Source organism: Elgaria multicarinata, chromosome 3 (genome assembly GCF_023053635.1).
Source record: "Elgaria multicarinata webbii isolate HBS135686 ecotype San Diego chromosome 3, rElgMul1.1.pri, whole genome shotgun sequence".
NCBI classification, from domain to species: Eukaryota; Metazoa; Chordata; class Lepidosauria; order Squamata; family Anguidae; genus Elgaria; species Elgaria multicarinata.
This window is the reverse complement of record NC_086173.1, coordinates 9113547-9139858: the sequence shown is the minus strand read 5'-3', so window position 1 is coordinate 9139858 and position 26312 is coordinate 9113547. Positions and strand designations below refer to the sequence as shown.

Here is a 26312-nt window from a genome sequence, read left to right as displayed (position 1 = left end):
CATGCCAGGAAGGCTGTTTTCTTCGGAAACTTTTCACATCGGGACAAGTGTACAGGGGACGACGAGACACTCTTAGGAAACGCTCCTCTGTTTAAAACTGCCAAGAGCCTAATCACAAACGACATCAGGTCTTCACGTGGCGAGGGAATGGGACACCCACTTACCAGAAGCAGCTGACTCTCTTCCAGACCTGCCTCACATCTGACATAATATTTAAATGGGACCTGTGCTCTTAGCCTCCAATGTGTCATCTTTGCCCCTCCAAAGAAAGAAGGGGGAAATGGCACTCAATGTGCCTGGGTGAGTCACACTCCAAGCATGTAGAACCCTCCGCTGAAATGTTACCTCTGGTGCAAGGCAAGGTAGGAGACCTGGCAGGCAGGCACAGTCCCCAACCACGCCGTTGCGCTCTTCAGAGATACCTAAGGTAGCTTTACCCCACCCGGCACCCTCCAGATGTTTTGTACTACAATTCTCACCCTCCGTGGCCATGGCCCATGCTGGCTGTAGATGACGATGATGATTTATTACATTCATATACCGCCCCATAGCTGAACCTCTCTGGGCGGTTTACAAAGATTGAAAGACTGAACATTGAAAATCAATATATGGAATTCAAAAACATAAAAACAGCCAACATTTAGAACAATTTTTAAACTCTCAGCCCGGCCAAAGCTAGTTCTGGAGTCAGTTAAAACTCAACATATGCTGTCAAATGCCTGGGGGAAAAGAAAAGTCTTGACCTGGCGCCGAAAAGATAACAATGTTGGCGCCAGGTGGGCCTCATTGGGGAGATCGTTCCATAATTGGGGGGCCACCGCAGAAAAGGCCCTCTCCCTTGTTGCCATCCTCCGAGCTTCCCTTAGAGTAGGCACCCGGAAGAGGACCTTAGATAATGTAGCCCAAAACATCTGGAGGGAGCCAGGTTGGCAAAGGTTAGTCTAAGGCAGAACGTGGTGGCAAACTGCAGCTGCTGTACCACTGGAGAAACACACTCTGCACGTGCTCAGGAACCCCCTTAGTTATGACTTCTCATATTTTAAGGCTAGCGCTCTAGTGCTGCAGATACAGTCCAGGGCTGAGGCCTGGCTCAAAAGTACTAATAGAACCCCTTGTGTGAATATAAGTCATATTTGCCATGGATCAGTGTGACCTCCAGGAACAAGCACATGGATCCACACTGCCTAACACTCACTAGGGGATACTTTTCTACTTTAGAAAGTGCAGGCACATGCCCGTCCACCTTAAGTAGATCAGAAAGTGGATTGCTGGCAAATAAATCAGCAGTACTCACTTTGTGGCTTTGAGGTTTCATTGCGCAACTACAGGGTGCTGTTCTTGTTTTTAGGTGTAAGGATAGGCTAGTGCCTTATGTTGTGTATATTAGATGCATTGGTGCAAAAAAAATAAAAATCACCTATTGTACCTATACAGCAGGGGTGAGGAACCACAGGTCCAGGGGCCAAATCCAGTCCTCTTGGGATCCCGATGCAGCCCTCTGGGGTTCCACAGATAGACATATGCCCCTTTCCCCAACCACTGATCATGTAATGATTCCTTGGCTTTTGTACAGCTTTTTCTTCATTCTGAAAGGTTGAAATACCTCTCCTGCAGCCACTGGCAGTAAGCGCTTTCAGCTACAATAAGCCGGTGCTTTTTGTATCTTTCGCCCCAGTCCTTTTGCCTCCTGCCCTGACCACCACCGGGATGTTCCCCCAGACCACTTCTCCAGAACTTGAATTCGGCTTTCGGGCTGCAAGAGGTGTCCCACCCCTGCTAAAAAGAGCGAGCGATAGAAGCAATAGTTCTTGTTATTTCCATCCATAGCAAACAGTGACCAGTTTGTGTTCAATATAACTTGTATGTAGCAGATGCAATTGGGGCTTGGATAGAAGCAGAAAGCACTATGATAAATTAATACATTAAAGACATAAGAAGAGCCCTGATGCTGGATCAGACCGAGGGTCCATCTAGTCCAGCACTCTGTTCACACGGTGGCCCACCAGCTGTCAACCAGGGACCCACAAGCAGGACATGGTGCAACAGCACCCTCCCACCCATGTTCCCCAGCAACTGGTATATATAGGCTTGTAGTATAAAGAGAGGAGAATAGTGTGAATGGACCCTTGGTTCAGGGGATTTGTAGTCACTCCTGTTGAAAAAGACTAAGATTACGTTCTCCTCTGGTCTAAGGCAGACTCCCCCAAACTGATTCCCTCCAGATGTTTTGGATTACAACTCCTATCATCCCAGCTAGCATGGGCAAAGGTCAGGGATGATGGGAGTTGTAACCCAAAGAATCTAGAGGACACCAGGCTGGGGAAGGTTGGTCTAGGGTCTTCCAGGCTGTCACACTCACAGACAACAGGTTCCCTCCTGATGGAAATTCAAATGAGACTTTATTTATTTATTTATTTATTTATTACATTTTTATACCGCCCAATAGCCGAAGCTCTCTGGGCGGTTCACAAAAATTAAAACCATCATAAAACAACCAACAAGATAAAAATACAAATACAAAATACAATATAAAAAGCACAACCAGGATAAAACCACGCAGCAAAATTGATATAAGGTTAAAATACAGAGTTAAAACAGTATAATTAAATTTAAGTTAAAATTAAGTGTTAAAATACTGATTGAATAAAAAGGTCTTCAGCTGGTGATGAAACGAGTACAGTGTAGGAGCCAGGCGGACCTCTCTGGGGAGCTCATTCCACAACCGGGGTGCCACAGCGGAGAAAGCCCTCCTCCTAGTAGCCACCTGCCTCACTTCCTTTGGCAGGGGCTCATGGAGAAGGGCCCCTGTAGATGATCTTAAGGTCCGGGTAGGTACATATGGGAGGAGGCGTTCCTTCAGACAGTAGCTTTGTGTCCTACAGATAAAGCTTGGTCTGCTTTGTTTGGAGGGTTACCCTGCAGAGGAGACAGTGGCCCCGTTCAGAAGACACCTTAAACCATGGCTTTAGCCATGTTGGTTAAGCCAGAAAGCCAGGCCATGTTCAGAATACACGTTAAACCATGGCTTTAACCACAGTGAATAAGGCCTTTTACTTTAGTCAACATGGTTAAAGCCATGGATTAAGGTATCTTCTGAATATGGCCTGGCTTTCTGGCTTAAACACCATGGTTAAAGCCATGGTTTAAGGTGTCTTCTGAACAGGGGCAGTGTGCAGTTTTCCATGTGAGTTTATATCCAAGTTTTGGAATACATGAGTCAGCTTTCAATTAAATACGTGAGTTTTCCGGGGGAAACGGACACCTTGCATGATGAGCACGCCTTCTTGATCAGTTAGCAAACTCTTGAGCAAGGAATGTACACATCCTCCATTGATTAAGCCACAGGTCCAATGTGGAAGCCACTGTTCAAACTGTTGAAAGAAGCATCTTTACTGGCAAACCCCATATATCCAATGCAACAGCTTCTGAAGGTCCCATCATTTCCTAAGAAAAGCCTCCCGTTTCTCAACCAGTAGTTTCAACACCTCTAGACAGGACAGTAGCTTTAGCAAGAACAGCTAGAATAACCTTTCTTAAGCAGATAAAGAGATGTTTAGGTGTAGTAGCTATTTACAGTGGAAAACATATTGGATACTGATGTACTGACCCTACTTCATGAAGAACCATGCAAATCTTGCTGGCCCGCTAGAATATTTCATTTAGATCTTCCTATCCTTTGGTTCTAAGATAACAATCACTTACTGTTTTTCTTCTCTGATATTATATTTGTTTTATTGGTTGTAAATGTTGGATTTTTTATGGGGGGAAAACAGGGTAAAATCAGATAAATAACTCCAGTGCCAAATTAAGCTTACCATTTGAGGAGAAGTGCACTAGGGAAAGGATATTTGTTTTGGAATATATTTATTTAGGGCGCAATCTTATGCATGTTTAAGACAGAAAAGAAGTCCTACGATTTCCAGCATGCCTCAGCTAGCATGTGGGGAATTATAGGACTTTTTTTCCTGTGTAAACATGCATAAGTTTGCACCCTTATTTGATATTTACCCTGCCTTTCTACCAAGAAAATGGCACACAAGGCAAATTCCTAAAGAGAAAATAGGAAAATACAACTCAAACATCGCAGTGCCAGGCCGGAGTAATTTCTAATGCTGCTCATGTGGGTTTTGAGCTTGAAGTTTGCAAAAGGAGATTTTTTTAAAGATTTAAAAGCGAATGGCTTTGGTCCTCCACTGCTTCTGCTTGTCTAAACTCCCTCGCCTGCCTCTCTTACAGAGCATCCATGCCAGACACTGTATCCCTTCCAGGATCTGGCTGGCTCCCAGGTCGCGCGGTGCAGCGAGAACAAGAAGTGGGCCCTAGCGTTTGCCATGTTTTTGAGGTGGGTGTTGGCAGCTGAGGAGGAGAGGCTGCCATGGTGGTTAGAGTTCACATAGGGGCAGGGGGACCCTTGCTTTTTGGAAACACATCTTCACACCTGTACTGGCAGAAATGTGCTTACCAAAATGGAACATTGATCTTCTGAATCCTGTTCCTAATACTATGTTCTGTGTTATTATTTTCCTGTTCCTGCAGAATTGTGGCATAAACACCACCTTATGTTCTGATTTATTTATTTATAAAATGTATGAACTGCTCCACACCAAGAGATATCAGAGCAGCATGGAATAAATTCCAATGCAGAATACAAAACATCACAGCTGTGGCTTAAGGTGTGTTCTGAACACGGCCTGGCTTTCTGGCTTAACCACCATGGTTAAAGCCATGGTTTAAGGTGTCTTCTGAACACGGCCTGGCTTTCTGGCTTAACCACCATGGTTAAAGCCATGGTTTAAGGTGTCTTCTGAACACGGCCTGGCTTTCTGGCTTAACCACCATGGTTAAAGCCATGGTTTAAGGTGTCTTCTGAACACGGCCTGGCTTTCTGGCTTAACCACCATGGTTAAAGCCATGGTTTAAGGTGTCTTCTGAACACGGCCTGGCTTTCTGGCTTAACCACCATGGTTAAAGCCATGGTTTAAGGTGTCTTCTGAACACGGCCTGGCTTTCTGGCTTAACCACCATGGTTAAAGCCATGGTTTAAGGTGTCTTCTGAACACGGCCTGGCTTTCTGGCTTAACCACCATGGTTAAAGCCATGGTTTAAGGTGTCTTCTGAACACGGCCTGGCTTTCTGGCTTAACCACCATGGTTAAAGCCATGGTTTAAGGTGTCTTCTGAACACGGCCTGGCTTTCTGGCTTAACCACCATGGTTAAAGCCATGGCTTAAGGTGTCTTCTGAACACAGCCTGGCTTTCTGGCTTAACCACCATGGTTAAAGCCATGGCTTAAGGTGTCTTCTGAACACGGCCTGGCTTTCTGGCTTAACCACCATGGTTGAAGCCATGGTTTAAGGTGTCTTCTGAACACGGCCTGGCTTTCTGGCTTAACCACCATGGTTAAAGCCGTGGTTTAAGGTGTCTTCTAAATGGGGCCAATCTGAGCTGGCGTGCAACAGCTTCCTATGTTCCTAGGATCATTTCCCCCCTCCATTTGCCCTGCAGTTTGTGAATGAAGGCCCGAGTGCCATCAGCGAGGGGATCTTGGACGTCAGCTGTCCTTACCGAATGCAAGGGCGGGCCGTCATGTACGTCACGCACTACACGGTGCCAGCCAACTGTACCTCCAGCCATCCCATCAACCCATCACGTCTGCAGGTAAAAGCTGAAAAGTGGGGCGCAAGGGAAGTGATTGGACAGGATTAGCCTGTGTGTGTGTGTGTGTGTGTGTGTGTGTGTGAGAGAGAGAGAGAGAGAGAGAGAGAGGGAGGGAGGGTGGGTGGGTGGGTTAGGACGGGAGTTCAGCCTCTGAAACAGGGATAGTCATTTAGTAGCTATGAATAAAAATGCAGAGGAAGAGGGCAGAACTTTTTTTTATTGGGCCAACCTGTGCTCTCAACGGAGGCTATAAAATTTTGAGTCTTCTTCACATCACCCTGCTCAGTGTCAGAAGTTTCTCTGGCAGCCCTCCGTGCGCTGCTCCTTCCAAAACCCTTCCATTTATCTTTTCCCCACAGACCTTTGCCCGCTTGCATTTTTCAGTTCCAAAGTATAAACATGGGTCAGTAGCTAACCTCCCCAAGCCGTCGCATTTCCACTCCTGGTCAAAATAAAGCATGCAGCCCAGTGTGCTGCTGTTGTGAAAGGGCAAATTCCATGTCGGGAATCATTAGTGGGGAGAATCAAGAATAAAACTGCCAATATCGTAATCTGCAGTGCAAACACACTTTGAGTACTGTGCTCAATTTTGGACGCTGCACCTCAGAAAGGATATTTTAGAACTGGAGAAGGTGAAGAAAAAGGGTCAAGGGGCTGGAGCATCCCTCCTACAAGGAAAGGGTACAACATTGGGGGCTTTCTTAGATTTGGTAAGTAGTGTATACGGTTATGGGTGGTGTGGAGAAACTGGATAGGGAAATGGTTTTCTCCCTCCTTTGTAATTCTATTACCCGGAGTCGTCCCATGATGCTGCTTGGTGGGCGATTCAGGACAGATAAAAGGAAGTGGTTCTTCACACAGCGCCTAGTTAAACTATGGAATTCACTTCCAGAAGATGTGGTGATGGCCGCCAACTTGGGCTGTATTAAAAGGGGATTGGACAAATTAATGGAGGATAAGGCTGTCAAAGGCTACTAGTCATGATGGCTATGTGCTACCTGTTTGCTTCTGTATACCAGTTTCTGGAGAGCCCAAGCAACAGGGCGTTACTGTGCTCAGGTCCTATTTGTGGCCTTCCAATTGAGGAACCTGTCTGACCACTGTAGGGACAGAATGCCAGGTTAGATAGGACTTTGGTCTGTTTGTATGTTCTTACAGACCAAGTAGCTGACTTCTCATTAGAACAAAAGGGAAGGGCTGATTACCAAGGGAGGAGGCCACTAAAACCCAGGGATTAATAGGGTAATTCCCTCCACCCTCCATTCTCCACATTCTAGGCAAAAGGAGGTGCTTCCCAGTGTTAATAGCTGTAATGGTAGCTCCTCAGGAAGAATTAATCCAGAGTTACTGCTCTTAAAAGCATTACTTTTTATATGTAGTATAGGGTGACCATATGAGAAGGAGGTCAGGGCTCCTGTATCCTTAACAGGGAATTTCAGCAGGTGTCATTTGTATATATGGAGAACCTGATGAAACTTCCTCTTCATCACAACAGTTAAAGTGCAGGAGCTATACTAGAGTGACCAGATTAGAGGGCAGGGCCCCTGCAGCTTCAACTGTTGTGATGAAGAGGGAATTTCACCAGGTTCTCCACATATACGAATGACACCTGCTGAAATTCCCTTTTCAATACAACTGTTAAAGTTACAGGAGCCCTGTCCTCCTTTTCGTATGGTCACCCTAATGTAGTACAGATATTCTCTGGCCTCTCAGGAATACAGTCCCAGTTCAGAAAGGATCTACTAGGTTTGGTCAAAAGAACAGTGTCCTGTGACACCTTTAAGGACTAAAACATTTATTGTGGCATGACCTTTTGTGGCATGACAACCACTTCCATGTTTGCCCCATTCATGTATAAAAAAGGTGTGCCTGGTGGAGTGGAGCTGAGCTTTGTCCCTCCCCCACTTTACTTCCATTGCTTGAAGCATTTTTCCCCATCCAGGCTCCCTTCCGCTATTTCACCAAGGAGGGAGTTGTATGAGGTGGGTGTCACCACCTAGAATGTCCTGTGACCAAGCCTCAGAGAAAACTGGCAGCTTCTTTAAAGGAGCAATGTTTTTGCATGCTCGTGATTGGCCAGTCACAGAAGTTTGCGGGTCCATTACACAACATTGTCAACACCTAGGACATCCCCTGCACTACCCATGGGGGAATCTCACTTTAAAACAACAACAACAACAAAAACACAGACATAATGTGATATTATCAAGGATATCGCGGGATCTCTCTGCTACTAGATGGCGCTGTCTGTCTCATTAAGCACAATGGAGCCTTTCCGAGAAGGGAAGTTTTCAATTCAAAATCACATGGTCGCATGTAAAGGAGCGCATCATGATAGTGGGAAGAAGACTGCAAGGACGAAAGCCTCGATGAGGCTGTGGGTTTCCCCCCATGAATATAGAGACTCTCTGGGTCTCAAAGCAGGGCCTCACGTGACTATAGTAAATCTGAATCGGGTGAGCATAGATACCTTGGGCCCAAATCATCAGGTTACAACAAAAATGGTTTTTTAAAAATGTAATAGGTCACAAATGACAATAAGGTAAGAATGTGTATAAATAAATAATAATAATAATAATAATAAACTAGGCTAGTGACGATTGAGAACTTATTTACAAAGATGCTAAAAATAATATGTTTTCTCTGTGTGTCTTTCTCTTTTTCTCTCTCTCTCTCTTTCTCTTACTTTCTGAATTTTCAGCTGGAGCAGCCTCCAACATCTTTCCCTCTGCAAGATCAGCACTACGTGCAAAAACATGATGGGGGATTGAGCAGCAGCTCTAGTTTGGTAAGACCCCCCCCCTTTCTTCCTCCACAGTCTTTGCTCACGTAATAACTTCACATTGTTATTAGGAAGCACTTTATAAGGCCACGTTCAACATGTGAAGTTGTGTCCTGCAGTTTGTTCCCAAAACAAATTGCAAATTTCCTTCCCAGCTATAGCTTAGAGATCATGCAATTTCTATTGGGGAATGTTAAACCTAGGCCACTGATCTCCATCCACTAGCTTTTAGGGTCAAACAACGCCACGTTATGTTCATGGCATAGCATGCAGCCGAGGCTCAGCTTTTTTCTTTAGAGTAAATACACATGGCACCAATTTGGATTGGGGCCACCATGCTTTGGCCAGGGGTGGGGGGGATTAAAATTTCCTCCGCAATTTCTTTTCTGAAAAAAAGAAAGAAAAAAGTTTCTCTTGTCATCTATGGAGGGTTTTTCTTCTTCTTTTTTAATCCCTGTATGGGAGGAAGGATTTTGGGAAGCAAATGGTTATGGGGTTTAATCCTCTCCTCCCCTCCCCGTGCTCACTAGTCGTGATAGAAATTGGGACTGCACACACTTAACACTTGAATTTAAAAAGGCCCTATATAGATTTTTTAAAATCTCTTCCATCCATGTTTCAGGGATTGTCAAGTGTCTTTCATTCCATCATCTGCTCATTGATGGAATCGGAGGTTTTTTTTAGGAATGTATGAGAATTTTTATCCCTATTTGCAAATGCACATGTGCACTAATGCACATTAGCAGTAGTGCACCGATGCGCAAATGCACCATTGCGCAAATCCCCTCCCAAAAAGTAAAAATCCGAACCTCAAGTCCACGTGACTTGGAAAAAGCCATTCCGCTGCGAAATCTGCAAGTCAGGTTCATAGAAATCTGAACTCATTTGAATCCATTTTGGATTTCTCCGACAGCCCTATCCTCAATTACACACTATGCAATTAAACACAACATATAGTTTCACCCTTAGTCACTAGGACATACTGGTTCGGCCAGTGGTTGTGGTCGCATTTTGTCTTTGTCATTCTCTCTTACTGTCAATGATGTTACGCTTACTCCGGTCAAGGAAGCTCGTAGCCTTGGCTTTATATTTGACTCCTCGCTCTCCTTTATTCCTCATATTGAGGCAGTAGCTAAATCTTGTCGTTTTTTCCTGTATAATATTGCCAGGATTCGATCATTTTTGTCTGTCTCTTCTGCCAAGACGCTTGTTCATGCGCTGGTTATTTCACGGTTGGACTACTGCAACCTTCTTCTCTCTGGCGTTCCTTCTTCTCACATCAGTCCATTGGTTTCTGTTCACCACTCTGCCGCAAAGATCATCTTCTTGGCTCGCCGCTCTGACCGTGTTACTCCACTTCTGAAATCTCTTCATTGGCTTCCAATTCACTTCAGAATCCAATATAAACTTCTCCTGTTAACCTTCAAAGCTTTTCACGGTCTAGCTCCTTCCTATCTCTCCTCTCTCATCTCACACTATTGCCCCACTCGTGCTCTTTGCTCCTCTGATGCCATGTTTCTCGCCTGCCCAAGGGCCTCTACTTCCCTTGCTCGGCTTCGTCCATTTTCTTCTGCTGCCCCTTACGCCTGGAACGCTCTTCCAGAACATTTGAGAACTACAAGTTCAATCGCAGCTTTTAAAGCTCAACTAAAAACTTTTCTTTTTCCTAAAGCTTTTAAAACTTGATGTTGTGCGGACTTTATACTGTTAGTTTTACCCTGCCCTGTGCCTGCTTACCCTACCCTGTGCCTGTTGGCATTCTCTTCCCCTCCTTATTGTTTTACTATGATTTTATTAGATTGTAAGCCTATGCGGCAGGGCCTTGCTATTTACTGTTTTACTCTGTACAGCAGCATGTACATTGATGGTGCTATATAAATAAATAAATAATAATAATAATAATAATAATAATAATAATAATAATGGAGAAGACACCATCAGTGGCGACGTAGCTAAGGTTCATGGGGTGTGTTCAGTTCCAGCCTCTCTCCTAATCGCTGCTCTTCCTTGCGCTTCAGAAATGTAACGAGGAGGAGTGTTTCCAACTACAATGCCACATGGGGGCACTACTACGGCAGGGAAGTGTCAGCTTGCGTCTCTACTTCCGCATTTGGTCCAAGAGCTTCCAGCAAGTAAGTACAGGGGTGACCTGGCGTCTGCCAGCCCTCAATGTTTTACTTGGAGATTTAGTGTCAAGGTTAGGAAACTACTGTGTTAGAGAGAGATGAGGACAGATACAGCTTTCTGGGCGCTTGCTGGCTTTGATAGCAGCCAGTGTGTGGGACTGAGGGACCTGCCAACTCTGACACTTGTCCCAAGCCAGCTTCCCCACCCCCCACTGGCATGGCTTCCCCACTCTCCAACCCGGATCCGTGGATCCCTATGACATTATGTACGTTAAAGATTTCTACCCCACCATCCCAAGGGTGGCTTACAACAGAGTATAACAAATTCAGTACAAAGCAAGTAGTTCGTTGTCGTGTTTCTCAAAAAAACTCCTGCCTTCTTGGGAGACAATAACGAGGCCTGCTAAGTAATCCACAAAGCTTTATTTAAGCAATAAACATCTCTTCCCACCTGAAGAGAGTCTAATCTCTTGGAACTTTCCTCTAGACAAAACTATGCAAATTAAGTGAGACAATTGTCCTTTCAAGGAGAATGGAAAGTCTTTTCCCAAGACGCATTAACGTTAGAGATACTAAAGTTAACCTTCTGACGGGATGCGAGCTGGGCTGACTTTCTCTCGCCTTCCTTTCGCTCCACCCATTTTAGTCTGCGGCGTACTCTGGGATCGGCTAACCTGTCGGTACTCTCTCCTACGGAAGAGTGTTAGCTTCCCACTGACTGTGTATTATTTGCCCTTGACGAGATAAGCTCTGGAGAGGGTTCACTCCCAGCTGGTGAAGAGCCCGTGAGAGCTTTCTCCCCCACTGGTACAGGCTGGCCTGTTTCTGATGCCGACTTCTCTACTTCAGAGTCTGATTCTGATTGATCACCTGAAACACCTTCTTCCAAAAGAGGGGGAGCAGGGCTAGATAGGAGGACACTCGTCTTTTAGTAGCAGGGCAGGCAAGAGAGATGTTGGGCTGGAGGAGGAAGGGAGGTACTCTGGGGTTAAAGCCTGTTGTGCTCTCTGATGTGGCTGCTGCTGCCTTTATGGGGCCTACCTCAGGTTTCTGCCCCAAAGTTATGCTTTCAAGCATCGCAGGGTGTAATGGTTGCTGAGTGGCTTCTCACACAGGCCAATTTGGCTGTGGCTCCGTGTTTATCTCTTGGTTGTGGGGCAATGAAGAACTTTCCCCAGTTCTCAGGTCTTCCTGACGCCTTTTTGAGGTCTTCAATGAGACCAGGGGAAAGAACTTCCCTCCAGGAAATGTGTTTCAAGGCAGCATGGCTGTGACTGCCACTCTCCCATGTACTCCAGGTGGCTGCCTGTTTTGCTCACCCCATGGTGCCTTGCAGAAGGGGTCCACTTGGAACACGGGCCAGGAACCATTTCTCCGATCCCCGAGAGCAGGGATGGGCAACTTGTGGCCCTCCAGATGTTTTGGTCCGAAGAGCGATAAGTTGGGAGGTGTAGGGCAAAACATCTGGAGGACCACATGTTGCCCATCCCTGCCTTAGAGCATGACTTACCTCCTGCCTTCTCCCTGAGAAGCAGGCGAGAGCTCTCAAACGAAATGAAACGAAACAAGGTTTGTGATCTCAGGGATCGCTCTGCTCTCCAGACAGTGTCCTTGGAAGATGGAAGCAGCGGAAGGCCAGGTAGAATGGCCCGTACGGAAGGGTCCGGCTCTAGGATAAACCTGCAACCACCTAGCAGCACGAATTCCGCAGTAGTGGGGCATGCGCACTCAGGACGCAGCCAGGAGCTTTGCATGCAATATCCCAAGTGTGATGCGGCATTAAACATTACCCTCAAAAACACATGGGCGGCGGGGTTATTTGAATGTTGTTTCCCCCTCCAACAAGTCGTACTGCTCAAGTTCAGATAACGTGACAAGCCACGCCTGGACGGGTAATTGGCGTACTGCTGTTAGAGCAGAACGACAATGGAACCAGTGACCTAGGGAGGTGATGGGCTCTCCCACCCTAGAGGCCTTCAAGAGGCAGCTGGACAGCCATCTGCCAGGGATGCTTTAAGGTGGATTCCTGCATTGAGCAGGCGGTTGGACTCGATGGCCTTGTAGGCCCCTTCCAACTCTGCTATTCAATGATTCTAATTCAGCAAATGGCACCTAGCACACGCCAGCGCCTGCTGCTGCTTAAACAAGCCACAGTGGTTAAGTTAATGTAGGCCAGTACTTTTGGTATTTTGGCCCACCTCATTTGACTTTGAAACTGCTGCTTAAACAAACCAGTTGTTCAAATTGTGGCAGGCAGTGGTGGCAGCTGGTACGGGAAGGAATGGGAGATGCCCAGGCAGCATAAAATAAGGCTGAGAGCTGCATGCAGGTTTGCCCACATTTGTTCTAGGCATATACTCGGAATACAGATGTAATGGATAAAATGGCCACTGCAGTTAAGCAACGGCCTTGCCCCACCCCCACGACAGTACATTCAGCAGGGGTGACAGCATCCTAGCGGTTATTATTACTATGATTATCTCTCTTTTTGTCAGTCATGGCAGCTTTTCTAGCTGGACATTGTAGAGGAAGACTGAGTCAATCAGTCTTTCCCAGGGGGCTACCCCAGGGTTCCCCCCTCAATACCCTGTACCACGTAACCGGTATACCTCTGGAATAAAGGCACACAGACACTCAAGTAAACCAAGATAAAAGCTTTAATGCATAAAAACAAGAGTTAAATGAATACTTGGTTGGTAGCAGCTACACAAATAGCAAATATAAGGAAAAGAAAGGGGAGAGGGGGAAAAAATGAAGTAGGTGCGTGTCAGGCCAAACCACCCATAAGTCCATCTAAACAGAAACCGCTAGACTCCCTCCCTTCCCTCGCAACAAAACTTACCTTTTGGAAAACCAGTCTCTGAAGACAATAACACTCTAACTTTCTCCTAAGCTCCCGGACCGGGTAGCTTCAGACGTCCATCGCCTCCAGGCTGAAGACCTAGCCCAACTTAATCCAATCAGCCTTTTATCCCCATCCTCCTTAATGAGGGTGCTTGATCTTTCTTCGCACACAAAGCCCAATTAGCCCAGCCAGGAGATAGCTCCCAGGTGCGAGGCCTCTACCCGACCTCGGGAAGATTGACTCCCACCTTTTCCCACATTCCAAGTTGGGTCCTGGCGCCGACAGGCTCATAAACAAGCTGACCAGATACGCCCCCCCCCCCCCCATAAACATATCAAACTACCCATCACCACTAGCTTTGCCAAGTCATGCTGTCTTGTACTGATTCAGGAATTTCTTGACTATTGAACCTGTTTCGAGTACAGCTGCTTTCTGGGTGTTGGTGTGGAGGTATTTTGGTAGGGCCAGTTTCTGAAGGATTTCTGTAAAAAAAAATTGATGTGATGCCTGTGACTGACGTGACTAACAGAATCATTGTGACCTTTTCCTATTGCCGTTGTTGTTATTTATTCAATTTACATCTTGCCTATTTACAAAATACTCTAGGCAGCAACAAAATACCCTAGGCGGCAAGGTTCAGCCTCTGGGAAAGGGGGCACGTTTGGCCCTATACTAAGGCTCTTTAGGGTCAACTTGCCTCAGACCGACCTGCCCATTCGAGGATTCATGTCGAGCAGAGGTGTTGAATCTCCTTCAGCCCAAGCGCTGGATTCCATTTTGGAGAATTTTGTGGGGACCGCATTCCACTGGTGGGTGGGCTAAAGTCAAAAGGGATGGAGCCAAAATACCAAATGGTATTAGCTCATTTTAACTTAAAGCTCTCACTGCTTAGTAGAGGCATTTTGACATTTTAGAATGAGGGGGGAAATGTGCAAAAGCCAAACCACCGAATGATCATGTTTCGGAGGAAGGGAGGGTCAAGGGAATCCTGAGGGCCAGTTTGGGACCTGAGGAGGGCTGGACTTGTCCCCTTGGCTTTGGTGTAGGACCACCCCTCACTTTTCTTTTCTCCATTTTCTACTCTTGCAGAAAGACAGCATTCCCCACACTATCCAGTGTGAAGCGGTCTATCATGTACGGAAAGTGCCCTACAAAATCCAGCCTCCAGAACACCCTCCCACTAACCTCAAGGTTAGTATTGATTTCTCCTCTTTCTCCTCCTCATCGTGATGATGATGATGATGATGTAGTAGTAGTAGTATCTTGTCTTTCAGGATACAAATCCTTCCCCGGCAGCTTCCAAGTGCCATCCAGATACGTTACTAAAATCACAATAAACAATAACAAAACATAACAAGTCATCAAGATGCCCTTTCCGCAGGGCCATTGGTGATAGATCAGAGGCCCTCCATGGGGAAGGGATTGTTCAGCTTAGTTACATGTTTGATTCTTTTTTAAAAAATAAATAAATGCGGGACTGATCAGGAGGCTCCATTGGATCCCTTTTGCACTCTATGACAATGCCCTATTTGGTCCCATGATCTGTACCATGCCTTATTCTTGCTTCCTTTCTGCGGATAGGTTTCAACGACATTGCACTGGGCCAAGGCAGAAACCAGCCAGGGGGTTCCTCTCTGGATCATCATCTTAGCCATTTTGATCGGATTGCTGCTCTTGGCACTGCTCATCTATGTACTGTACAAGGTGAGGCAGCTCAGTAGGGAGAATTCCGGTAAAAGGGGAGGTTGCCAGGGTTGGGGAGAAGTTGTTTCGTTCTCTGAAGGGCCATTTGCAGTTAGGAATAAGGACTACATATGCCGGAGGGGATACTTGCGCTAAGATGTGCCAGGTTTTTCTGCTGAGAATCTCTCTGCTTTCAATTTATTTATTTATTTATTTTAAAAATGTTTCTAGACCTTATGGTTGCAAGAAAAAAAGAGAAAGAATAAGGACGATCAGGTGTGATAATAGAGCAGGCCTTCAGCACCCTGGAGAACTCTGATTCCCTCCCTTTAATACACATGTTATTTTCTAGCCCTGGTCAAGAATACACTTTGAGTCTTTTCACGCACTGTACAAGTAAATCCAGCTTTGCTGTTGCCTGTAAATTCAACAGAGAGTCACAGTCAAATAGCAGCTCCCTGACTATTGCACCTCTATGATCTACATTAATTCAAAACATGTGTTTGTTGCATTAACACATTAAATGCATACCTAAAAAGAAGAACTCTACAACCCTGGAAGGTGCATCGAACAACCACCGCATGGTGGCCTCTCCACTCACTATGTTCTAACGTGTAGAGCGTCTCACTGTGAATCGTTCCCATTGCATGCGGTGTGCCTGCCCAAGGCATTGCCAGCCACCTCCCAAAAATTCCAGGTGGGTTGGAAACTCTCCACGCAGTACAGGTAATGTGCACGGCAAGGTGTTGTAGAATTATGGCCTTCACGTTCGGCAGATGTCACACACCAGCTGTTTCAAGCAGCCATGACATGTAAACCTCCCCTTTGCTGAAGCTCTCCCATATCTGGATCTTGGAAATAGAATACTTAATGCAAAACAAGAGGGGAAATACTTAAAGATGGATTCATACAAGGGATGGTGATGAGTGATGACCTGCATGTGCGAATGGGTTGTCATGGTCCAGACTTTCATTTTGCCCTTCATCACCTCAAAGACATTTTTCAGTGGAGTCGGTTCACACATTCAGGTGAGAACTCAACAGGTAGTGAGAGATCTACGGGCATGTGTGGATAAGCCTTAAGTGTATTTCGTTTTCATGATTTACTTTGCCTGCAGAATTTGGATTTATTTCTTTTCAGTTTCTATGCCTTGTCCCTTAGAGAGAGACCATTTTTAATTTGTGGAAGTTTCCAGTCCTCGTGATTTTTGAGATTTGTCTGAAAACAAGCTGGCAGTATCTACAAAAGGCAGTGGGTTAGTCTTTTGTGTTGCCAGAAACAAGATGGATGGAGCTGTCTCTATCTTGTGATTTGCATTATCACGTACACTGCCTTGGGCTCCTTGGAGGAAAGGTGGAATACAAATGTAACAAATAAATGAATAATACGTATTATGGGTAAAATTTGCTGGGAATGTGTCCCGGGCGAGCCCCATTATAACGAAAGAACATATATGTGCTCTTGCGCAAGGCCCATTCACTGCCATTGAAATTGCCCTGGAGAAGATGACGGTGGGTTGTGCCATGCATAGACCCTGACCTTGCCGCTCTGTTTCTTTCACAGCTGGGCTTTTTCAAGCGCTCTCTTCCTTACGGCACAGCGATGGAGAAGGCTCAGCTGAAGCCACAAGCAGCTTCAGAGGCCTAGCAGGCCCAACTTTGCCCCTCCGTGTATGTGTTTTTGTCGCTGCTGCCCTGCAAAGAGGCACCGGGATCGCCCGCCGTGAGCACTGGGGAGGGGAGCACAGCCACACACCAGCAGGGCAAAAAGAAGGGCAGAGCCGCAGACGCGAGGCCCCCACGGACTGCCGCAGAGAACTGTGCCCCCATGCGCCTCTGCCCCCTCACTGGAAGAGGCTCCAGGCTCAGTGCCTTCCCTCTCCTCCCTGTTCCCTGGGGCTCGGATCCTACAATCACGGTGTGCCCTGACTGGGGTCTGCAGCAGGCATTTGCTCCCAGCGAAAGGGAATACTTGAAGCCGCTGGAGTGGCCGGTGCTGGCCTGTTCGCAGGCCCCCTATGTCAAGCTGTCTGTTCCGTCCTTCCGTGGGGAAGGGAGTGTTGCCCTGGACAGTTTCCAAGCTGCCAGTCTCCTCTGAAATGCCACAGCTTGGCTGAAAGGAAGAAAAGAAAAAGAAGAAGAAGCACAATCACCTCCTGAGTCCAGCTCTTTCTCCTCCACGGGCCGCAACGGAGGATCCTGGGCTCTCACTTCCTGTCTTCCCCTGGCCTGCTTCCTGTGGGGGATGACATGGGACAGAGACTGAAGCTGGGAAAGCCAGATGCTCCCGCAATGCCAAAGGTTTGCCACGTTAGGAAGCCAAGCCATCGCCCGGTGTCGGCCCGGACTTGCCGACGGTCTTCGCACTGATCTCCGGAAACCGCTAGAGATTTTTATTTTTCAGATGCCACTTTAATTAAAAGAAGAAGGAGAAATGAGGAAGCTGCTGCCGCCTCCTAATAGCAGAGACAGGGGTTGCTGTTTTAATTTAAAATGTCCAATGTGCAATAAATGCTTCCATATTTTCCACACTGTCGTTTTCATTAGTAAAAATGAACAGCAAGAAGTGGGACAGTGGTTGAAACACGCCCAAACCGATTGTCCCTGTGTTGGTGGGTGTTGGCATTTTGATGGTGTGGATAGGCCTTAGCAGTGAGGAGAGGTGAAGGAAAAGGCTAAACAAGGGACTCTTGATGGGAATAATTATTTGGGATGGACATGAAGGATAAAAGAAACCCTCTCAGGCTTCTATTGGGACCAGGCAAGCAGGGAGGAGCTATGAAGACCCCAAAATGGAAGAGAATATTTTAAGGTGCTTGAAATGTTTTTCCTGCCCCTTGGGTTTCTTCCTAGGATTTAAGTTTTATCATGTGTTCTTAGTCACGCATGTAACCAGGCACGCAAATGTACACATGTGATGTACAGCACATATAAGTCTTGATCTTGGGCCTAGAGATGTGCACCACAGGGAGATTGTGCGTTGCGCTTAAACCAAGGGGAGATGCTAGCTATTTGACTGCAATTTGAATGAAGGAATATAAGTTTTATTGAAAAATATGAGATATATGGCTTTGATACAAAATGGAAATGTTGGTCAAATAACCTTCCCCAAGCTGGTGCTTTCCAGATGTTTTGCACATCACCTCCCATCAGCCCCAGCCAGCTTATCAAATAGTCAGGAATCCTAAGATGAGTTGTCACAACTTCTGGAGGGCTCCAGCTTGGAGAAGGGTTAGTTAGATGAACTCGATTAAGGTTGGACTAGAAGCTGTGTATATATCCAGGTGGTGGCCAGAGAGGGAGATACAGAAGTGGAGAGGTTATGGTTGCCAGAAAAGGGAATGGGGAGGCATTGGGACAGAGGTAGGCGACTTTTTGTACTCATGGGCATATTTGGAAATGTGAGCAACTGTTCTGGGCAGAACCATAAAATGGATGCCATGGGTGGGCATGTGATTAGCCAGATAAATAACCAGCCCAGAGGCATTCATGGGAAATTAAAATGCAGCAGCTGGAGGCTCTTGCTTCACTTTGATGCAATTCCAGCTGCAAATAAGATACATACGCGCATGCGCACACGCACACACACACACACACACACAAATTGGGAGGAATAGAGTGTCTTGGTGGGCACCAAGAAAAGTGTCTGGGGTTACATTGATGCCCACAGGCACCATGTTGCCTCCCTTTGCTCTAAGGATTGGCAGATGGAGTGGAGGCTTAATGTGCAACAAGGAAATGAGGTGTGGGCAATGCAAGGAATAGGGGGAGAGATAAAACTAGAACGTTGGAGCGATTAAAGCTCTGGGACAGGTAAATATTAAAGTATGAGGAGGAATAGGAAGAGATGTGGGATTTTGTAGGTCCCAAGTTCAGGGGTTGTCTTTCTATGATGGCGAGTGGAGGGCTAGCAAGGTCCTTGCAGGTCCTTTTTACCTTTGGATGAAGCTGTGTGTTCCCCAGAAGCCCTGACTGAACAGATAGCAAAGTACTAGATATGGATGCATCAAAGGGAAGGGGTAGCAAAGCTAATTGCGGATGGAAGGTTGAGCGACCAGATACCAACTCCTGAGGGGAGCACTGGTTTTGAAACCTTGGATCAGAGGTGGGCAGAAGGTAGCTCTTCAGATATTTTGGGCTTCATCTTCCATAAGCTCCTGCCAATATAGCCAATGGTCAAGAATGCTAGTGTTCTGTTTCCAAGCCCTCCCGCTGAAGTATGAGACAATAAGGAGGTCTGCCAAGTTATCCACAAAGCTTCACTCAGTAAATAATCATCTCTTTGCACCTCAAGAGAGTCTAAACCCTAAAAACTTTGCTCCAGGCTAACACTTGGCTAAACTAAGCAAGACAATTGTTCTTTCAACAAAAAGGGAAGGTCCTTTCTCTGAATGTCTTTCCCTTCAAGGAGGATTTCTTTGAAGAAGCCTTTGGCGAGAGGTTGGCCTAGCTGATCACCTCTAACCTACTTTTAGCTTTGCCCACTTGACCCTATGGCGGACTCTGGGATCAGCCCACCTCTGACGTTCTCTCCCCCTTGGAGGATCCCTGAGTTCCCACAGTTGTTAACGTTTACACTGATAAGATCTGGTGAAGATTCATCCCTGATGGGTGAAGAGCCTGGTAGAATCACCTCCCCCTCTTCCTGTGTCAGTTGGGATGTTTCTTGTCCTGTTTCTTCAGCTTCAGAATCTGATTCTGATTGATAGCCTGAAATTTCTTCCCCCATGCCAAGGTGTACAGGCCGGATCATGACATCTAGGAGCTGAAGTCCAAAAACATCAGATCTTCCTTTTGCACACTCCTGACTTAGATGAGTGGTTGGGAGTTATTCCATGGGTGGGGAAGGAATCTAGCACGCTTGCCCTTGGTGTAAGAGGAGATGCATGTGCAAAAAAGTAAGAGCAGTGTAGGTTGAACCGCAGTGGATGCCTTGTTTGAATGGCTGTTAAGTGGTCTGCAGAGTTTGGGAATTTGGCTTGGTGGAGTCAGAATTTCTCCTGAGTAGCTTGATTGGGGGTAATGACTAGGTATTTGCAGGTCCCAGAACCCACTCGCCTCATTGGAGTGGGGGCATGCCTGGTGATTTAGTCAGCCTCTCAGGACAAACAGAGATTCTGCTGTCAAAGTATATAACACAAGACACTTTTGAGTGCTAAAAATAATTATTCCATGCCTGGTTTTTTCCACACTCGAGCCTCGTGTGGCGCAGAGCGGTAAAGCAGCAGTTTCTGCAGCCGAAACTCTCCCCAAGGCCTGAGTTCAATCCCAGCGGAAGCTGGTTTCAGGCAGCTGGCTCGGGTCGACTCAGCCTTCCATCCTCCCGAGGTCGGTAAAATGAGTACCCAGCTAGCTGGGGGAAAGGTAATAATGGCCGGGGAAGGCAATGGCAAACCACCCCGCTATAAGGCCTGCCAAGAAAATGTCAGCGAAACCTGGCATCCCTCCAAGAGTCAGCAATGACTCAGTGCTTGCACGAGAGGTTCCTTTCCTTTTTTCCTTTTCCACACTAGTTATCATTCTCAGCTCCATAGGCTAGACCTAGTGATAAGATTGTGGCTCCAGTTTTGTTTTCAGTTAATTATTACAGAAACAGCTGGGGTTACAAAAAAATAATAATTATCCAGACATAAGCCTGAGGAAGTAAAACATCCTTCCCCAGCCTGGTGGTCTCCAGATATTGTTGCAGACTTCATCTCCCAACAGCCCCAGTCCACATGGCCAATGTCAGGAGTTCTGGGAGTTGTAGTCCAAAATATTTGGAGGGCATCAGGTTGGGGAAGGCTGTTGTTTAGGCAGAGTATTCGTGTTATCTTCATTGAAGGTTGGCAGACTTCAGGCTTGTGGTTTTCATTAGAACGCCAGGATCTACCAACAGGAAGTGGAGCCCTTTATAAAGGACATATACCGAGAAATGAAGAATTCTTGAGTTCAGAGATTTGTTAAGAGCACCAGAATTGGAGCTCAGTTTTTCCTCGCAAAAATCCACTCCTTTCTACACATCAGCAGTATAATTTATTTTGTGGGGTGGGGAGTCATTTAGTTGCTGCCATTATTAAACTAATAATATTAGTGATATATGGAGCCAATGAATGTATCCCCTAACTTTTTCTCAGTCTTCAGAGGACAAAATGCATTACAACGTAAAACAGGTCTAAACCTCAAGCTGAGAATCATGTTTCACTGCAATCTCCCAAGGGACGTACCACATTGCAGAATATGAATACATTTCCTGGCTCCCTTGCAGAGATGCAGGAGTTACTCAGCCTCTCTGAGCGTGAAATCAAAGCTGCAGATGTGGCAGGCATTATCTCAGTAGCGATATGAACAAATGCCACGAGAACTTGCTGAAGACGTGAGTAAAACCACAGGCCGCCCTCTTTCTTTCTTTCTTTCGAATATTTATATACCGCTCCCCATTGAAAAATTTCGGAGCGGTGTACAAGGTAAAGTGAAAATAAAAACAGAATAAAACAGTTAAAACAAAATTTAAAAAGAAGCCAGCTAACAGCCCTAATCACAATGCCCGTTGCTCCGTGTTTTTTGTGTTTGCATTCACTGTTTTTAACACAAGCCCCGTGAAGCCAGTAAATACCACATTCCCTTATTGCATGCCAAATATGCAAACCAAATTCTTCTTGGGCAAGTATAGAGAAGACGCAGTGACAGCGTTGTGTAATTCATAATGTTTTATTGAACAAGGGGAGAAAGTGACAGGTTTGTTTTACACTGGTAACGTTTGTGACAGAACAAGAAACATAAGAACTAGTTCGAAAGTCAACAGTTTTATATTATAAGAAGCCTTTTCTTATAATAAGCCCAGGAGTTGAAAGAGACATGGTGCATTCTCAGGCACCCATTTACTCCTACAAAAATCCCACTGGAGTCAATGGTGCTTAATCTGCATTAAGAATAAACCGACTGTAATCCTATGTACATTGCCATGGGATTCAACCCTATTGGCCAATAGGATTTAATTACCAAGTAAGATGCAGAGAATTTTGCTGTAAAATTACAATAACCTGCATCCTTATTTGGAAAAAAGACTTGCAGAACTTAATGGGCTTTACTTCTGTGGAAATATGCGTACAATTAAACAGCTGAATGCTTGTTTTTAACCTGACAAAATATGGTTTTTCAAACACCCCAGCGCAATGTTTGCACTCACTTTGTCCCATGGCGGTGGGGCAGGAATGACAAGGCAAAGTTGAGCTATATTCTCCCATGGAAAGTTGGCAGCATAGCTTTTAATCTCAAATAAAATGGAAACGAGGTACAGAGGGGTTTTTTTAAAGGAAGGAAAAATTCACAGATTGTTTTGCCTGAAGCCCCTGTCTAACTTGATGAGCAACAGGGAGGCTCCATTTCTATGCCCCTTCAATAGAAAAAAAAGCATTGTTCACAGCCTTGGTTAGGATTGAAGCCTTGACCTATATTCCATACTGAGATTGCGGACGGAGGAGGGGGAGAGAAATGGCACATTGGGGCAGCCTTCTCAGTAAACACACAAAGCTTATCATCCTCAGAGCCGTTGCTACTGGCCCATTTCTATTTATGGTGGCCTAAAGAAATAACGACTTCTGTCAGGCTTCCTCATCTGGGGCTAGTCTTACTGCTTGTAGCATCAGGGTGCTGAAGCTGTTTCAGCCCGTGGGGTGGGGGGAGTGAAGTTCTTGGGGACTGCAGTCCAGTGGTGGGCGGGGCTGAAGGGTGAGGGGGCGGGGCCAAAATACCAAAAAATATCAGCCTACTCTAGCTGATAGGTCTTACTGCCAGTAACTAAGCTGCAAGAGAAGCATTTGAACCTTTTAGAATAGGGGTGGGGGAACCCTGCAAAATCTGGGGAATCTATTTGGGAGGAGGGGCTAGGGAAAGAGGCACGGCTACCTGGAGAACTACCACAGTGGCTTAAGCAAATTGCTCCTTACCGACCTGAATTAATAGTAGACTAAACCATGAACGATGCTGTTCGTTTGTCCCAAGTCCCGTCATTTCTCTCCAAATGTTTGTTCGGAGGACGGAAAGAAGTGATGCAGTCCCAGGACATGGCTCAAGTTTCGGCGCAAGTCCCACTAATGTCAGTGGGCCTTCCTTCTGAGGCCTTTGTAGAGAAGGCCTCAGGTGGAGAGAAGGCCTCACAGCTAGGGTGACCATATGAAAAGGAGGACAGGGCTCCTGTATCTTTAACAGTTGCATAGAAAAGGGAATTTCAGCAGGTGTCATTCGTATATGGTGAAATTCCCTCTTCATCACAACAGTTAAAGCTGCAGGTGCCCTGCCCTCTTTTAAAGCTGGTCACAATATAGGTGCAGTATAGCTCCTGCAGCTTTCACTGTTGTGATAAAGAGGGAATTTCACCAGGTTCCCCATATATACAAATGACACCTGCTGAAATTCCCTTTTCAATACAACTGTTAAAGATACAGGAGCCCTGTCCTCCTTTTCATATGGTCACCCTACTCACAGCCTCCTTGGCAGAGCAGTTCTGCAAGCACAGCTTGGCACGTTGCAGCAACGACAACAGGGCTTAAAGGGCAGCACCAGAGCCCAGCGACCTTTGCAGGAGGAGACGCCTCCCTGGTTACCTGAGATCGTGCAACTTAGCTGGAGTGGTGACAGCATCCCATAGAGGCTGGTGGCTCCAATTCTGGTGGGGCTGTGAATCCATTCTGGGTTTCAGTCAGAACCAGCCAGGTCTCTAAATCAGTTGTCCAAGGTGCTGAACCTTAGCCCCAAAGTAGTTTTAGCACCTTGGATAGCTCCTTTAGAGTTCGGGGTGGTTCTGACTAAAACCCAGAGTGGATTCACAGCCCCACCGAAATAGGAGCCACCAGTATCCATTGGTAACAGCTGGGGAGTAGCCAGGTATTGACTAGCCCACCAGAAGGCAGATTCAGCCCTACTAGAACTAAACAAGTGGTGGGAACGGAGGACCACGGCAATGGCCCTGCCTCATTCACAGTGGTGCAGACAGGATAGGACATTGGGGCAGATGTCCAGGGCCCCACGCGGCAAATTAAGTGGAGGGGAAGTCAGCAGGATCAGCTTACCATATTTAAGTAGGCAAAGTAATACACATTACCATAAAGAGCACCAATACCCATCCCTAATGACCATTAAGTCCGGGTCTAAGATTACCTAACTGTGCTACTGTTTATTCACAGCATTTTACTGGGGGTGGGAGGGAGGCAGACAACGTCTTGCATTTGTAACCCTCCCATGTTTTCCCAACCCTTCTTCCATCTTTGTTCTTTGCCCCCAAAATCCATTAAGGAGGGAAAGCTTACAATAGCTGCACAATGTATTTTGGATTGATCGCACAAGGAAGAAAACTTTCTGACCTCTAGGAGGTGGGGGTGCGAGGGTGGGGGGCGAGCAAGAGAGCCTTTGGCAGGACCTATAAATCCAGGGGGAGAGGAATCCAGTCCCCTGCCAAAAGCTCCTTGGGTCTCTGCAGAGGAAGATCGGGAATTTCCCGAAGAGATCAGCAATGGCAAAACAACTCACATCCATCAGTTCATATTTATCCATCCAAGGGTGAAGGAGTTTGCACGGAAATATATTCCTGGGAATCAGAAAGGATTAGCTTGTCTTTGGGGGCTTTCCACTGATGCAGGAATTCCCCTAATCTGAACAAGTTTCATTGCCTGTGGGCAGAAGTTAACCGTACCCCGAGTTATCCTTTTGACCTACAGAATGACTGCCAATTTCGCCTGGAGGGAAGGGCGGAAAATAGATCGCCAGGTATTTTGGACTACAACTCCCAGCATTCCTGACCACTGGCCATGCTGCTAGGGGCTTATGGGAGTTGGAAGGCCCTGAGATCTATTTTCTACCCACCCTTGCCTTAAAAGACTCTACCTACCCTCATGATCGTTGCAAGGAAATCGTTGTGTAGGATTGTCAACCCTCCTTCTGGCCCCTGCAGCTACTCCTCTGCCAGAAGCTTCATCTGCTACTTCTCTCTGTCCTACGAAAAGCGTTGCCTTCTAACAACTAACATTGGGAGGTATCGGCAGGCTTGGGAGAACCTCACGATGGGCAGAAGTACAAAATATATTTTGGTGGGGACACAATATCAGCGCAATGAACATGCTCCATGGCCATGGAAAGGTGAGTGATGGGCAGGGGGAAGAAATGGAATTGACGGGCCGGAATACACTGCAGTATTTTGTGATCTCAGATGTCCTAGAGCAGGGAAACTGGGCTGTCGGGCTCCAACTCCCATAGACCCCAGCTAGCAGGGCCGATGGTCAGGGATGATGGGAGTTGTAGTCCAACCGCAGCTGGAGGGCCGTAGGTTCCTCACCCCTGCCCTAGAGAAAGAGAGATGAGAGAAGGAAGCGATTTCTCCACTGTCCCCGCCCCATTTCTCACGCCATCAGCCCAACTAGATGAAGGAAAAGGCTCGCTGGGATAATGCACTCTAAACGGGATCCGGGAGGGGCCTGGGGCTCAGTTGGACATCACATCGGAGGATTCGGATACCAGCTTCCCATCCCGGGTCTCGATCTTCTTGATCACGATGGCCTTGGACTTTGTGACTGCCGAACTCTCCAGCGGGGAAGAGTAGCCGCCACCACTGGAGTACGAAGAGCTGTAGCCACCCCCATAACTGCTGTACCCACTGCTCAGGCCACCTGGATATGGGACAGAGAACATTTCGATTAGAGATAGAACAAGGGAGGTTCCCAGCTTTGACTACATGGGGCAGGTTTAGGCCCCCTGGATTAAAATTGAAAGTATGCTTCATTCTTAAACTAAGAAGGAGCCCAGGAGGGGTACATATCAGTGTATTTCCTGAATCAGATCATAAGAACATAAGAAGAGCCCTGCTGGATCAGACCGAGGGTCCATCTAGTCCAGCACTTTGTTCACACAGTGGCCAACCAGCTGTCAACCAGGGATGAACAAGCAGGACATGGTACAACAGCACCCTCCCACCCATGTTCCCCAGCAACTGGTGCACACAGGCTTACTGCCTCGAATACTGGAGATCCCAGAACAACAGGCAGCATCTTCTATGTAATGTCCCGACCATCCAGTTAAAGTGGTGCCTCTCCGCAGCCCAGGCCCTTGCTCGGACACAGCTTGAGCTACAGGTATGAGCGAGTGATAATTTCACTCCATGCCATGAAAATCTCCACCTTCTGATTTGTGCAAATCGAGCTATTGCTGAAAGAATGGGAGCAGGCCAATTTTTTTCCCATTTCCCTGGTC

At 46.6% G+C, this 26312-nt stretch overlaps 2 protein-coding genes across 4 annotated transcripts in view; one reads left to right on the top strand and one right to left on the bottom strand.

The window, feature by feature from the left end:
- Positions 1 to 17619, top strand: part of ITGA5 (integrin subunit alpha 5) — a 96270-nt gene extending 78651 nt beyond the window's left edge. For both annotated transcript variants that reach the window (XM_063119252.1, XM_063119253.1), the window contains exons 24-30: positions 4237 to 4342; positions 5505 to 5657; positions 8359 to 8445; positions 10458 to 10571; positions 14500 to 14601; positions 14992 to 15114; positions 16657 to 17619. In XM_063119252.1, the coding sequence (XP_062975322.1) occupies positions 4237 to 4342; positions 5505 to 5657; positions 8359 to 8445; positions 10458 to 10571; positions 14500 to 14601; positions 14992 to 15114; positions 16657 to 16740 (769 nt within the window). In that variant the 3' untranslated portion in view covers positions 16741 to 17619. The remainder of the gene's footprint in view (positions 1 to 4236; positions 4343 to 5504; positions 5658 to 8358; positions 8446 to 10457; positions 10572 to 14499; positions 14602 to 14991; positions 15115 to 16656) is intronic.
- LOC134394089 (keratin, type II cytoskeletal 8-like) overlaps positions 1 to 26312 on the bottom strand; it is a 241505-nt gene that overhangs the window by 190732 nt on the left and 24461 nt on the right. The window contains exon 9 of one of the 2 annotated variants that reach the window (XR_010025162.1): positions 23505 to 25732. Coding sequence is in view for 1 of the 2 variants with exons in the window: in XM_063119254.1 (XP_062975324.1) it covers positions 25548 to 25732 (185 nt within the window). In the remaining variant the exon portion in view is untranslated. Of the gene's footprint in view, positions 1 to 21894; positions 25733 to 26312 lie in introns of those variants that run through there. The other variant, XM_063119254.1, reaches the window with a different exon arrangement.